General features: G+C 35.1%; 2 protein-coding genes, 1 non-coding gene and 1 pseudogene across 3 annotated transcripts; 3 read left to right on the forward strand and 1 right to left on the reverse strand.

Moving 5' to 3' along the window:
- The first annotated feature begins 3,689 nt into the window (after window positions 1-3,689).
- On the forward strand, window positions 3,690-5,646 carry LOC125201575. Its single transcript, XM_048099747.1, has 4 exons — window positions 3,690-3,974; window positions 4,366-4,535; window positions 4,925-4,961; window positions 5,409-5,646. Exons 1-4 carry the CDS (start codon window positions 3,782-3,784, stop codon window positions 5,534-5,536), a joined length of 528 nt encoding a protein of 175 aa, XP_047955704.1. The 5' UTR covers window positions 3,690-3,781; the 3' UTR covers window positions 5,537-5,646.
- A 1,785-nt stretch (window positions 5,647-7,431) lies between these two features.
- On the forward strand, window positions 7,432-9,860 carry LOC125201692 (annotated as a pseudogene).
- A 925-nt stretch (window positions 9,861-10,785) lies between these two features.
- On the forward strand, window positions 10,786-10,857 carry TRNAP-CGG. Its single transcript has one exon. It is a non-coding gene; the product is annotated as a tRNA-Pro (tRNA).
- A 2,425-nt stretch (window positions 10,858-13,282) lies between these two features.
- On the reverse strand, window positions 13,283-14,753 carry LOC125187162 (DNA-directed RNA polymerase III subunit RPC8-like). Its single transcript, XM_048083697.1, has 4 exons — window positions 14,617-14,753; window positions 14,456-14,551; window positions 13,800-13,887; window positions 13,283-13,308 (listed from the first exon to the last, which is right to left on the reverse strand). Exons 1-4 carry the CDS (start codon window positions 14,725-14,727, stop codon window positions 13,283-13,285), a joined length of 321 nt encoding a protein of 106 aa, XP_047939654.1. The 5' UTR covers window positions 14,728-14,753.
- Window positions 14,754-16,459: the final 1,706 nt, after the last annotated feature.

Consider the following 16,459-nt stretch of genomic DNA (forward strand, 5'->3'; position numbering starts at 1 on the left):
TCTCTCTTCACAATATTTCATACACTAATTTCAACTCTTAATACCAAAGACTTCCTATTTTTAAAATAAAGCTCAATCTCCATTAATAATGATCAGCTTTAATTCAAAATATGTATCTATTGGTCATAATCTAGATATTTCTTTATTGAAATAATAAATTTTATTTAAGCATATTTTGGGATGTTACAGATTGTCGCATGCAATGTTGATTTTCTTTGTAATGTAATAGGGTTTGCGGTGTACCAATGTGTGTTATTTTATCTTTTGCTTGTTTGTTATGGTCTCCGGATGTAATCCCAATGTATGGTATATCCTCGTGCAATGGTTATCATTAGGGTCGTTAAACAATCTTTTGCTTTTGCTTTGCTTTGTAATTCTGTTGTGCAAGTATTTATCAAAATGAAATTGCGGACAAATGACAATAGGCTTATTACCGTATGATCATACACAAACATACACATTAGGTTTTGGTTTCAAGAAAGAATATTGTTAAAAGTCATACATTCATTTCCAATTGTTTAAGGCGTTATTGTCAAACTTAATAATTCCACTACCGTTTGTGACTTACTTGAAAGTTTAGAAGTCTCGGGATGGTTAATTGGTTCACTGAACATCGTCGCTTGAACTAAAACATGATTAACTCCTTAACATTGCACGCCTACTAAAGCATGCTATTAGATATCAAAATAGAAAGGAGTTGGAAGACAAAAGTCATGCACACAAGAACAAAAGCGTGTGCAGAAACACCAACCATAAAATACTTCCTAAACACAACCCCTAATATGATAATCAAACATGAACGAAGTCAAAACTACTACCAACCAACAATTCGACACATAAAACAGCATTCAAACATTTTCCAACGTAGACCGAAGATAGCCAAGCCGAGCTTCTGTGGGCATACCCATGAACACCTCCAACCTTTGTGGTTTATCGCCCAATATATTGCAAAGACGATACTTCGCACCTGTGGTTAATCCATCAACATCACCAAGTTTATCAAAAACCGATTGCCGCGCTTGTCCAAGATCAAAGTCGTAACCGATTTTTGCCGATAGCTCCGCCAACCTTGAATTATTCTCGCATGTACATTCGCCAAAAATCCATAAAAAATTGATCGGAACTGGCCGCCTTACGCTTTTCACCAACAGATTTGCACGCAACGAGTTGCTTCTCGATGTTTCCCGAGCTCATTTGTTTGCCTAAGTTTTGGTCATCCGTTGGTTCTCGTATCACCGAATAGGATAACGACGAATGTTGGTTGTGAATCACTCGTCGCACTCACTACCTCCACCACCATTGTCACGAAGGCGAGACGCGCTACGACAAATTTTCGGCTCCAGTTCCGGTTGCGCGGTCTCGCCGAAAATGCATTTCCAAGTCTCCCATAGAGGCCACGACTTATGACGCATGAACTTGGCTTTAGGGTCCAGCTACAAGTAACAACCATATAGTTTCGTGTCGTGCTTAAAAATTAAAGACAAAAATTGAACAAGATTTTATACAAAATGCGTTGACCTTAACAACATGTTCCCACCGATTGCGTCGTTAATGTCTATCTTGTAATCTCCATTTGAACTGAAACCCACACCGGTTCGCTCTAATATGTTCCTCATACTTGTGTAACTTCCTTTCCATGCGGTGATTTTGGAAACGATGTGCGTTGCCCTTTTATGTCGAAAGTTGGAAATTCTTGCCGGATACTGTCCTCGCACTTTTGAAGATAACCATCCAAATCCATTGTCGACTTCCACCCTAACGCCACAAGCTCAACCAATGTCGCCGCCAAGATCTCTTCCTCTCTATGGGACCGATTGTCGCGTACGGTCTCCTTTCTTATATTTCGGAGGATTTATCAAGAACACCTAAAAAAAAGATTTTAGCTTAACACCCACGTAAATGAAGTGTGAATGTTCGGACGATGGTCGGACTGATGGACCACCACCTCCACTCGTCCGCCGCCCATTCCTCTTACCGCCCGAGACATGTTCACCTACGAACACATTCATACAACATCAAGTTATACGACAACATACGAACGGAAAGTAATGAGTAGGACTTACAACCACGTATGTGAATATCCAACTACACATCGCACTACGTGTCTACCATGTTTGAGTATTGAAACGCAGTGTCTATAAAAAGCTATAGCTTGCCGCCAACTCAGTGAAGTGAAATTAATTTTTGGAGGGATTCTCAAAATTTTTGCTTTCTTAAACGCGTAAAACATGAGGGCAAAATTGGGAAGTGACCATGCAGGGGAGGACATTTAAGTAAATTTGTGCTTCTTTCTCACACTAACAAGAACCTTTAACAGGGTCAACAAATACCATGATTGAAATATTATGTGGTGGGCCCAGCCACATTTAATACTAGTTGGTTTTAATAAATGCGAAGTCAAAAAATGAGTACCGAACAAGCCCTAAGTGTAGTTTTATCTATTCTTTTACAAAGATGAGCTATGACTTTAAGAAAGACGGTGCTCCTTTTCGGTGAAGCTCTAATTCTCCAAGCATGCTCCTACATATGGAGAAATTGGTCAATACATTGTAATTTGTACAATGAATAGTAAATATTGTTAGAAATAGTGCCAAATAATGAATGAATAGTTCACTGATGGATATTAAAGATGTTTTTTTTATTCAAAATCATTCACAAAAAAAAAAATGTTTATGAATTTCATGATTTAACCTTTGGAAAGATTGACTGAGGATTTTAGCAGTGAAAACTTTAAATGGTTTCATGTACGATGTCGGAAAAAAAGGTGTATACAAATGAGCTTCATTTCCTCCATCAACCACACACAACAAACACTTTCATACCCTCTCCCAAATTTCCGAAATATTTACTCAAGCTTTCAATCAAGTATCATTCAAGTTCTTGTACAAGCGCGAAGGAAAAGGAGACTTACGGTCCAACCAAATTTCCTTCATTTCCTTTTCGGTAAATCTTTTATCAATTTCGTTTATTCTTCAACCATGCATTTTAGACAAGCACAACTCTGTAGCATTGTTTTGTTAAAAATAGACAAGAACTTATATGAAATCAAACATGCTCAAACAATCTGAATTTTCTTTCTTCAAGTTCGAAATATAAAAATGTCGTTTCTTGCATGAACTCGAAATATAACTCGAATGAGATACACAATGGACAAAGTAATTAATGGATTAGAATATGTGTCTCGGGATAGACTTTCTTTCGTAATCCAACGACTAATGTTCAAGAGGTCCAAACCCAATGATGTCGACTCTTAGCTCTTTTCACGGCAACGTCGTGATCTACTCGTTTCTAAAATTTTCGAACAAGAATCATGAGTATTATCGTTTCAAAGTAAAATATACGAAAGGTTAATAACCTTACCTTATTTAAATAAATGGAGTATATAATAATTATGTGATAAGATTTATAATTATAGTAAATATATTATATTTATAAACTAATTATTAGTGATAAAGAATTGTAATCATTATAAATTTATTAAGTACATTTGTAGAGTATTTTGAATTTAAGTAAAACATTTGAATTATGTATTATTCTTTTCTATAAAATATTACTACTATTAATATAATTTGAATTATGATTTTTTTAAAGTTATGTTTTTAATAAAGTGATTTCGTATTTGTGGAAACAATAAATAGTAGAAAAGGAGGGAGTTGTACAGTAACAAATAAAATCCCCAAATTACAACACAAACATAAAATTGCAGCAAAAATTAAATAGTAAAAACAGCAGCAAAATAAAGATCGACGACGACGGAAAGAAGGCGATACCGCGCCCTAAAATGTCGGAATCGCCCAACTCCGGCGACTCAGCTGGCGCCCCTACCAATTCCAAACCCAAAATACCAAACACGGACGATGGCAGTGGCGCCAACAAGGGAAGATCCTGCAAAGGCTGCCTCTATTATTCTTCTCAATTTAAATCCGACTCCAGGAATCCTCTCTGCCTTGGCCTCTCCCGTTCCCTCCCTAATGGTATAATAGCCCTAATTTCGATGTTGATTTCCGCCTGTCTCTTAAGCTCTTCTTTTTCGTGTTGCTTAGTTCCGATCGATCAATGGATTCGGGATTTTCGGTTTTCACACAATCACACACTTATTCCGATATTTAATTGCAAATTACACAGTATTTGCTTTTCAGCTATGGTTTTACTAAGTTGGTGTAATGAGCTTAAGATTGTTTGCTTTAGAACAGATATTGTCTAATGAATTTAGAGAGTTTAGGAATTGTTTGTCATTGGGCTCTTTCTGTGTTAATTGGTTGTTGGAGAAATGGTGCAGCATATTCTTATTGATTAGTTTAAGAAGATGTGCTTAATGTTTTGGTGCATATGTTGAAGATAATGATTTCATGTTTGATTTTGTAGCTCCTCGGTATATTGTTGGGACATCTGAGATGGAAGCATCTAAAGATGGTATGATCCTCAGGGATTTTAAATACGGCTGCGTTGGTTATTCTATTTACGCCGACCAAAAGAACCGAGCATCTGATCCACAGCAGTCTGAACCGGAATTGCCAGTCTGTATGGGAATTGAGGCAAGTGTCACAGTCTGTTCATCTATTCCGGTGTCCTAGTTGCTTCAGTTTAGCTGACTTTGATTGTAATTGATTCATGCTGCATTTACGAAATATCTGTATTCAAGAAGAATGAGTGCAGTGTATAGTAACTCCTTTTTCTTCTTCCATGATGACACCTTTTGTGTGCAATATGATTTTTACAAAAAAAAACAATTTTATGGACTGAACGATGATTGGTGATTGCAAAGGGGGCCTGGTTGAGGGAGGGATTTGTCTGCTATTATCTTTATGGATTTAAGCTTTTCATAGTGAAATTTATCATTAATATGTCCTGTCGTTTCTCTCCTCTATCTGTCACATCTTCAGCTTCATGTACTCAACTGAATATAGATTTTCCTTCCTACCAGGTACTGGTGGATAGGAAAATCAAAGAATCTTTGGCTGGTAAGTGTCCTGTCTTTGTAATAAGCAAAAAGTTTGTTCAATGTGTTTTATTATCTGCATTGATTGTTAAAGTTACAAAAGCGTGAGCTGCCATACGTGACACCGTGATAAACAATTAATGGAATTCCCGGGGAATCATCTTACGCTCATGCAGTCATTCTTGAAAGTGCTTTTACTCTACTCAGTATTCTGATATCATCACTATGGAGAAGGTTATTAGAATGCACAAACTAGGACACAATGGTACTAGATTGACTTTGCATGAAGTCGGTCATGAAATGAAAATGACTTGCCTAGTTCCCAGATAATTAAAGTAATTATGCAGTATATATATAATATGTGTGTGTGTGTTGTGTGAACTGAAGCTTGAAGCTTGTTTGGTTATATTATTGTCACAAACCTTCTTGAGTTAATACCAGTATAATCTGTATTTTGCTATTCTTACAGATGGAAACAAATCACCAGTACCACAGCATCGGTTGCCTCAACCAGCTAATGTTAGTCGCGATGAGTTTCTAAGCAGGCAAGTCCATCTATATTTCATTATGTGTCATGTTTGTTATATGGCTGGTTAAATTGTCAAGTAGGTTCCCATGGCGGACGGATAAGGATACGATTAGTGCTGTCTCATGTAACGAAGGGTCACTCATCAGCTATAGGTTTAGCTTAGTTAAATGGCCATTGTATGGACACCTCCTCTTACTTTGATGGGTTGCAGGTTTAGCTTTTTCATCTGCGTATGTTTAGGGTCTTATTTCGGGTTTATTAACACTACGCAAACTTACCACCTCATGCATTCAAAAACCAACTTTGCGACTTCATGATATCACATATCCTGCAATGTCCACCAAGAATTTGGATTTAGAGAGTGTCAAATTTTTCCACTGAAACGATCAAGGGAATTTTGATCCGAAAATCATTGTATGCATTGGCATTGATATCGTCGACAGTTTCATAATTTCTTTCTTTGTGCAGGTTTACTCAAATGCAAACCTGATTGCAAATGGGGTAGCAAAGAACATCCGTAGAGTAGGGAACCAGATAAAACAAAGCATCGATGATATTATGTACCCCTACAGAAAAAGACCAAAGTAAGCGGAGATGTCCGTCCATACAGTCTGGGAAAATGAAATGGGAGCAGGAACAACGCCTCGAGCAATAACGTACACCTGCTGTCTCTGTTCACCCCGTTCAGATTCCTTTGAGGGCAAGAGACGATATCTGCACGACTTCCAGTCATATACTCCAGTTTGCTACTTATCTGTTGCTATGTTCAATCTGAGTATTGGAGTAGCTATTTGTAGGGTGCGTTTTTAAAATCTATTTTGGCACTCGAAATTAGTCTATAATTCTTACAATAAAATCAACTGCAGAATATGTTAAATTAGCATTTGTGATATATGAAGCGTGCTTCATTGCACAAGGCTCTCTAAGGTAGTGGGTTTAAGCCTCAAGAAGGTGATATCTAAATAAAGTCTAATGATATCTAAATTTTCCTAGAGTTTTTTTTTTTTTTTCATTGTGGACTCGTAATAATCATGTATGCTTATACGCTTTTTACAAAACGTTATATATCATGCCCACACTTGATTGTCCAATTGAGTGGCTGGGGGTGCCACTCTGCTCAAACGACAACTCTCCCCGGGCTTTGCTTTTCGCCCCTAGAAGTTCACCCCTTCGCCGCACTCGTGGATGCAAACCTAGGAGGGCCTGTTGGAAACGATTTAGCGAACCAACATAATGGTAGAATTTGAGAGAGAAAATGGAGACATAGAAAATGAATTGGTGTGAAAATTGAATGAGGAAAATAAATAGGGATGATAGCAAAAGATAAATCTGTAAGCTATATACTCGTTAGCTAATTCGCCGCGAGGGCATTGGATGAAAGTCGCGCCTCTTTCGCTCCAAATTGTGACACTCGTCATGACAAGCCATCTACAACATGTTTCTTACGCAACCTGTCTATCGCTTGACCGAGACTATGAATGCACAAATAATCATAATAGACCACCCTGAACACGTTTTTTAGACGGCCCTTCGACAAAGCTGACAGCTGCGTTATGAATGATCTAACAATCACTATGACTTCAAAAAAAATGTGAAGGTCCTTAAGATTTATGGTTATAGTGGAGACGAAGTAGGAAATGACATAGGTGATCTCGAGGGCCTAAAATGAAAACACAAAGTTTTTCATCAATTTTTAAGAAATGAAAAACATGGTAGAAATGTTTAACCACTTTTTCGAAGTCTTTTTCTTTTATTTTCCTCAGCGTTGCTTATAAATAATTCCAAGTCTCCAACCTTCAGCACGAAAAGGTTGTGAAACCCATCTTTCAATTCAGTTATCATTTCCTCTGCAGAAACTTCCCTCACCTTCCATATCTCAATCACGATTTCCCTTTTCTCTATCCCTTTAACTCCGCCCCCTTTTTGTTGTTTGATCAGCAGATAAGCAAAGAGAGCCAAAATTTGATCTTTGAGCTGATTTCAGCCGATTGTGTTGATTAGAAGCGAAACCCTTCCCGATTTTGATAAAATCTTTCATCCCATTTCGCAGTTGAAACCTTTAGAGGAGGTTTTGTTTAAAATTTTGTTCTTGATTGAAGTGCCAGTTGGATTAGAATGACCGCGTACTCGGCGGCGTGTAAGCGGGTGCTGAGATTAGGACCCGGGTTGGCCGCGACCCGACCCATTTCCGAACTTGCTAAATCCAACGGCAAACGTATCTACCTCGTCGACACTCTGGCCCTTGTAATTATTTGTTTTTATAATAGGGTTTTTGTTATTTGAGTTGAAATTGGTGTTTTTGTTTGATTGCTTCAATTTGTTCTTTTGATTGCCGTTTACAAACTTGTGTTTTTCTGTTTTGATATTCTTAGCTACAGTATTGCTGTTATGCTGATTTAGTTACATTAAGCCTTTTTGTGTTTTTTTTCAAGGTTTTATTTACATTTTTTGCCCTTTTGTGTTGTGATGGTTTAGATACATTCTTTCCTTATGTGATATGATGATTTTGGTTACATTTTTGCTTGTGATGGTTTTGATTAGGTGAGGAAACTCGAGGCACAGGGGTGGATCGAGGCAGGCGCAGGCAATAACCGAGGCAATGATGCAGGTGCTGAATGACAGTATGGAGAATGTCTCTGGTTCCTATGTTTCTAAGAGTGAAATGCAAAAGGTGAGCTGTTTTTGCATTTCTTTGTTTGGTGTTTGTTGGCAAAGAGGGAATTTGTAGTGTTAACTTCTTTATCTGTTTTCGAGTAGAGCGAGATGTTTCAGGAAAACAATCTGTCCATGTTCAAGACGAAGTCAAGAGCTCACAGGTATAGCAAATGTGACTTTTGTCTCTTTAAAATTGATTCTATGTTGAGATTAGTTCTTAGTAGTGTTCGGGACCTTTTGTTGCTGGAGTGGGAATATATGTTATATTTTGCTAGTATGATCAAAGCTTGTGATTGTCTTGTTATGAATTTGATTGTTAAATATGTAGAGGTCTAATATTGTGGTGGTAGTATACCTTTCTGTTACTAAGCTAAACTATTATATTCGAAATTGATCAATATTGTTAATTTGTTATATACTTGTCTAGTAAAGATAATATCCATAAAAGAAAGAGGGCATGTTTGTAGATGACCATGAAAAACAATACTACTACCATTTATAATAATAGACACTTCAAAATAGAATATTGACCATATATTTCACTTGAAGGGAGTAAATCTTTAACTATGTGTTTGACCACTCCAATCTCAGAGAAATGTGTATGTTAGGTGAAGACGCACGTAATTGATTTAATTCTAAATGCAGGACCACCATTTCTCCATGTTACAACATGAGATGGAAAAATCAAGAATGATATAGAGAAGATGCGTAGTGAGTTAAGGTAATGTAGATAAATAAACTTCGTCTATGCAGGACTTTTCTTATTTTTTCTTTTTTTATTTCATTGAGATATACACTAAAAACAATTTTGGAACAGGTACGAAATCGACAAAGTCACAGCGGGGCAGCGCTTGGATCTTAATCTTGAACGGGGGTAAGTTATTTACCTATATATACGTGAGAGGGATCAAATGAGTCCCCTTCTTATCAGGAGCCCTATTTTTATTAATGCACCGAACGAATAAAGTTACTGATTCGCTGTATCATTTATTAAACTCAATATAATGAAATGTACATGGATTCAAATCTTGGAGGCATTTCATTGTTTTATTTTTTGAGTTCAATGAATTACTACAACAGATTCAGTAATTTTATACGTTGGGTGCATTATTAAAAATGAACTCACAGATTCACGATAAGAAGAGAACTTATAACATCCATCCCCAATATAGAAGTACTTTTAGTTTTTAGCTGAAATATGCATCTGCCCTTATTTGCAGGAGGATCCGAGACGAGCTGAACAATCAAAATCAAGAAACAACCAACCTCACCACCAAACTTGATCGAGTGAGTAACTTCTACACGAAGTTGCTGAATATTGATAGTTCTTGAACTTGTATTTATGCTCGACACGTTGTCTCGGTTGTGTGATCTCAGGAAATCCATACACTGCGAGCTCAACTGGAAGCTGCAAAGTATGATGTGATCAAGTATTGCATAGGTACGCCGCTTCTGTCTCTGCAGTTGGTCTTGCTGTACTCCGTATTCTGATGTAGCCAATGGGTGCCATTCGACTGGTTTTCGTGGGGATTTTATACTCATTTTTTATGTGTAAAATCCTTGACTAAGTAGAAAACTAGACTCATTGGTTAGGAGGATTCAAATAACAATGTACCTATTGATTGGCTTTTTTTGTTTGCAAGCTTGTAATAGTTTTCTTATTTAATTCAAGATGTTGTGTAATAATTTACTCTTTTGAAAAATCTATTATTATGTGCAACGATTGCAAATTTTTTTCTACATTTTTAATCTTTTACTCTATTACTATTTCATAGTGATCCTAAAGATGAGGTTTTTTATTTTATCAAATGAATAATGTGTGGTTAGGGCTGCACAAACAGATAGTGGTAATACCCGATCCTGACCCGATATCAAAATTACTCGATACCGTTCGGGATTGGTGTTTAAGGAGTGGGTTTGTTGTGTATCAAGTAGCTCGATCGAGTATACCCAAATACCTGACTACTACCTGATTTAATTAATTTGTGGCTAGTTAATGATAATATTATTAATGTGCATATTTATTTGTTTGCTGCTAGTTACTAAAATCAAATTTTAATGCCTGAATTTAATTAGTATACAAAGGTGTTATCTCAAATAATCTAAATGTAATGAGCAGATCATATAATTCATCCTGGTGGAAATTAACTTTACCAATTTCATGTCCAGATTTTATTTAAAGACAATATTACTAAATAAAGAGTTAATTAGTCAATTAAATAATGATGTTTTGTCAAATTTTGATCTATAAAATTTCAAATTGAAATAATAAATCATGAAGTTTTAATTCCTATTCTCAATTATTCCATCTATTACAAAACGCATCTTTTAGTGATATTTAAACTGATTTATTTTCAGTAAAGAAAAGAAATTTAACGATCAAAAGATATGTTAAGGACCAAAAGGCCACAAATTTAACGTATGTCAAGTTAACTTTAGGACTAATGTAGTAGATAAAATTGACTTTAGTCTTTTCATAAAACACGCATTTTGAACGTCATTCAAAGACACATTTTGTATACAGATGGAACAATGGAAAAAATTTGAAAATCTATGATTTAATATTATAATTTTAAACTTAGTGGGATTAATCGAATTTGACCAAACTTCGACCTAAATATTCATTCAATTAAATGAAATCTATCTTGAAAGAATAACACGTGGGTGTTTGGTCTAGGGGTATGATTCTCGCTTCGGGTGCGAGAGGTCCCGAGTTCGATTCTCGGAACACCCTTAATAATCCTTTTTCTTATACAACATCAATTCGTTTGATTATTATGTCTATATTAATGTTGTTTGTAATAAGTTCAAACAATTTCATCAATATATAGCCACCTTAGTCCAAATCACCATATAATTAGAAATAAATTGCCTTCAACGCCTATTTTTTAGCAATTCAAAACTTCATATTTATGAAATGACTTGTAGTATAAGATTTTAAAGATTGATATATACTTAGAATAAGATGATTATCATAACAAAATGTGTTTGGCCCATTAAATGATTGTATAATCCTTAATGTGGGAGATGACCACAAACAAATTTTGTGGGGTTTGCATGTTTGATGTTTATCCAAAACCATATCACGTTTCTTAATAACCTTTGGAGCTTCTTCTCAAAGAATATACACATAAATCATGCACTAATAACAGCTGCATCTCTTCAGTATAAAATTTTATATGAAAATCTGAGGGTTGTATAAATTTGAAAAGAAAATTTCACCTCAAAACAAAAAATACTAGTACCTGATATCTAACACTTTCACTAAACTACCAAAAACAAAATGTCATATAATACTTGAATTGGTTAAGACAACATAACTAGCAAAGAAAAACCCCCTAATTAGTACTACCCCAAACACAAATATTTCTCAGTGAGCCCAATGTTTCACTCCCAAATCATCACCACCATGAAGTAGGGCCTAAACCATCCATGTCAAGAGAACCCTCCCAAAAAAAAAAAATATATTACATCAATTTCATAAATCAAATACTCATGTTGAAGCATAACATTTTAATTCAGTTTTCACAGAGAGGCATAAAACCCAACAAAAAAGGAAACCCAAAAGGGAAGAAAAAGCGGGGCCCCAATAAGCCCGCACAAAATGGATCAGATGTGCTTGAAAAAATAGGCCATGAATTCAAGAAGAGCCAATAATGAAATGACAAATATTCTAATAGAGACTTGTATGGCAAGATTGGGTTAAAGAAAGAGATTTTTAAAGTATGCTTAGGGGGCCACCATGGGGGCAAATGGCTTGACATCTTTCGGCTCTAAAGGTATAGGGGATACTCACATCATGAACTATAAACCTTATCTAATCAACAAGAAAATTATGTGGTTGCATACGGTTGAACAATTATCAAAGTAAAGAATCGGGTTAAAATTACCTCATCCTCTGCATCCAATGTGTAATCCACTGAGTAATCCTCTTCTAAAATTCCCGATCCAATTTAATTTTCCGATACAGAAAAAGAAAAGCTATAACAAAAACTGATGAAAGAACCTAGGCACAAGTACAATCTCTATTAAATTTAATGAAACGAAATCCTTGTGTCCTGGGGCTGGTTATTGCTGTTAGGGGAGAAAAAAAAAGGGAAAGGGACATATTAACAAAAAACCGGCGAATGCCAAGGAAAAACTGATTAACATGACCACCCACCATAATTTTTTTGGGAACAAAGCTCTTTGTGCATAACTTTACATGCAAATATAACATTATGTATACAAACACAACTTTTCACTACTGACCAATACTATGAAGAGGGAAAATACAAATCCATGCCATTTTATGCATGGGATACTAAGGGGTTTGTTCAATGTCCAAGAAAAAACATAGGTTTCTAAAAATAAAAATTATCTTAGGGCGAGAAAAAAAATGGTGCAAAAAAGACAAGAGGTTAGAATGAACAAAAAAAAAATTGAATGTCAAAACAATATTCACATTAATATAATACGGGTCATATTATGCTTGTTACAACATTCTTGAGAACTGCTTAACCTCTTCAAGAAAAATCTAAGCCTGTGATACCAATATTAGCAGTAATCCAAACCTGCATTTTCTGTCTAACATATTAATGTAACCTAGTAGGATTTTCTGTTTCGCCAACAGATGATCGGATGCAAGTTTATGTTATGATTAAGAGATGTCACTTCCTTGCGGAGCTTATTTCTCTCTTTGATGCAGTACTGACTAAAGCATCATAAATGATAAACAAGTGTTTCCACTTTCAAGTGTTAGCTCTGCAGGAACGAAATCATGAAATAAGTTATGAGAAAGAGAACTGAAAATGTATGTCCCTGATCTAAAGACAACTTCACCCGCAGGTGTTAGCTCTAAAGGAACAAAATCCATTACAAAACACTAGAGCTCTGAAGAGTATACAAACTTGGGTTTCTTGAGTTACCGTCCAACTATTATACCATTATATTTGATAAATTTCAATCAAACACACACTTTTGTTAGTTAGGCATTGTATTTCTTTCACCCTTTAATACTTTCCCCGTTGCTGGCTTGCTGCGTTTAGTAATTTAGTTCTTTGTGCATGATCAGATGAACACTCTGTTAGAATTCAACATTGGTGCACTCCAACAGATAGGTAAAAGGAAGAAGATGATGCAAGAGTCTTGCAATTAAACTACCAGAAACACACCACAATTTACACAGCAAAAATAACGCATGACCCTGCTTGATATAATAACCCCATGATTAAAACAGAATAAAAACAAACCAACGATGGATGCACCACTTGTGGTCCTTGGCCTCAAGCCAATACCAAATAAATTCCTAGACGAGGCTTCCCTTTTTCAACATCTAGGGGATGCATAGACATGACTAAATTCTAAAAGAATAAGGAAATCCTAAGATATACACAAGTCTAAAGATAAACACAAGGCTCAAAAGGAAAAGAAATCCTAAGATAAACATGGCTCAAAAGATATGAACAAGACTAAAGATAATCCTATAGCTAAGACTCCACCAATTCACCAATAATAAATACGACCAATTAATAAAGATAAAGACAAGAAAGCAGGGAAGCTATTGATACTCATGTATAAATATTACTCTCTCTGTAGAATTTTCATGCTTATGGAGAATCATGACAATGGTCATAGAGGCACTTATAAATGAAAACTCACTAAAAAAACCAGAACATGTAAGAAGTTGTAACTTACATCGTAAACCATCCACCGTAGATTCTTTAAGCCGAGCTGTTATGATCTCTCCCACAAACGGACTAAACATTACCAGCCTGAACTTCACCTGAATGAGACACACCAAGTTAAACTGTCACAATTCGAAACCCACTCAACCAGTGGCAAAAATGACAATCTCTACAGTTTCACTATTTACACGAAATATGACAACACATTGAATACTTGTGAGCTATGCTAAATAAACAGAATTATACTTGTAAACCAACTATTTTGTGATGTTATATTTTGAATCAAAGAAAAGCTACTTATGGAGAGTGAATTTTGCAGCAACATTAGTACAATTCCAGATAGGTAACTCTGTCTTGGACTTCCTGCAGCCACTATTCCTGTAATCATATCAAATTTCTCAACTTCTTATTCAATTAAAAATGATGGCAGGTTGGATATGATAGATGTAGATTTAACTTCACAATATAGTTGGTTTACAAGTATACTTAATTTCTTTCCCATCATTGAAAGAAAACAACATATTGCAATCAAATTGCTAGTGAAGCAAAATGCATGATCCAATTAAAAGATGATACAATGGGAAAAAAACAACTGAAATCGACAATCAAATAGAAGTTTAGCATTTAAATATGATAATTAAGTTGAGAAATGTGTAAAAGCTTTACCGTGTAAGTTGAAGCCCCATCACCAGGAAGTATGAAACCGCCAGTAATTGACCGAATATCGTACACACTAACACATAAGCCCTGTTTATCAATAACCTAGAAGAAATGGAGCGAGTAAGCAAATGGAGAAACATAGAGAGGAAGCAGAGAGAGAGAGAAACCTTGTCGAGGAAGATTAAGTCGAGCTGCTCTTTAATGGCTTCATCGAGGGGTCGATTGAGGAGGTGAGGGGGCAACATCAAAGTGTGCTCTATTTCACTCAGGAAAAACATTTTCTTGGTGTGGAAAATGGCTGAGTTTCACCGGATTTTGCACACAGCTTGTGTGACTTGTTCAGGAAAAGAATCTATACATATCGTTGTGAAATTATGAAGCCCTGTTTGGTGGGAAACGATGAATTGATGGCAAAAACTATTAGAAGGATATTGGTCCAATGAAATGATAGCGTTTTGGAACAATTATAAAGCACTGAGTCTGCAAAAGAGGAAGAAGAAACGGCTGTGCTCACCCGAAAAACTGAATCTTGGAGGTGAAGAAATTTGTGTCAAACCAAATCATCAACTGGTCGGCGGAAGGGGGAAGAGGAGATTGTGGACGCGTAGTGTATTACTCTATGTTGGGCTTTTAATGTTTTTAATTTTTTAGTAATGGGTTTTTAATATACTACTCCAGTAGAATTTTAATTTAGATTGTTGCTAAATAATTTTAGATCGCCCACTTCTGTTAAATAATTTTAGGGTTTATATTTTGTGTATTGTGTTTTATGCAGTAGAACTTTATTTTATGAGAGAGGATTTTTGGTTTTCTTTATATATTTATTGTGTATTCTGTTTATTCATTTATGAGTATTACTCATTCGCCCCACAAAGATTGCCTCATTTTTCTATTTCCGTCTCGTCCCACAAAGCTGTCTCATTTAACTTTTTATCATTTTTGGTAATGGACCTTATATTCCACTAACTCATTCTTACTCACACTTTAGTACAAAACTAATATATAAAAGTAGAACCCACATTTCACTAACTTTTCAACTCACTTTTCATTACATTTCTTAAAACTCGTCAGTCAAAGTGGACTATCTTTATAACTGAGGAGTATATTTTTTACGTTTTGTACTTCTCTCTCCAAAGTAACACTACTCTTCAAAAAATGGAAAAGCAAAATCAATCAATTAATAAATACTATCAAGTATCAACCAAGTAAAATGGAAAGAGAAAATCAATTAATCTATACTATACAGTTTGTTTTGAGCTGTTTTGAATAGTCATTTTTGTTTTCTTTGAGGAATGTAATTGTAATTTAATAAAAAAATTAATAAAATTATTAAACTATCTTTTCTCTTTTCTCTTTTGAATCGATAATTTTGGTAAGAGAATTATATTTGTAACTATCCGAATTGTATATTTGTATTATTAATATTCCATGCATTTAACAATCTATCTATATATTATTATATATATAAAAGCATAGCGCTCTTCTTGATATATTTATAAGTTTTGGGCAACATCTTGAAATTTTTGTAATTGCTCAATAATGCAAATCAACATAATAATAAAATCACATAATGGTATTCAATTGAAACGTTTTATCAATTGAAATTGTATAATGGTATTCAATTGAAACGCTTTATCGACCACATAAGTGCTACTCCTTCGCCCACCATTAGGAGCCTCATTTATGGTATAGATTTTAAGAACGTTAAAAGTAGTGTTAAAAAGTTATCGAATAATGTCTCACTCAGATATATTATTTTTAAAACGAAATGATGAAATGATATAGCCATAACGTAAATCTCTATTACCATTTATAAGAAAGCCAACCAAGACTCATATTCCGACGGATTAAAATGGAAAATGAGGCTTATATTCACGGACGAGGAGTAACATTTATGAATTGATCAATCTATCCCATAGCATGACCTTAATGAGAGATTTTTGGTTATTTAAGATAATTTTTGGTTATTTTAACATGACCTGTCTCTATCATATTTTAAGATAATTTTAT

Source organism: Salvia hispanica, chromosome 1 (genome assembly GCF_023119035.1).
Source record: "Salvia hispanica cultivar TCC Black 2014 chromosome 1, UniMelb_Shisp_WGS_1.0, whole genome shotgun sequence".
Lineage (NCBI taxonomy): Eukaryota > Viridiplantae > Streptophyta > Magnoliopsida > Lamiales > Lamiaceae > Salvia > Salvia hispanica.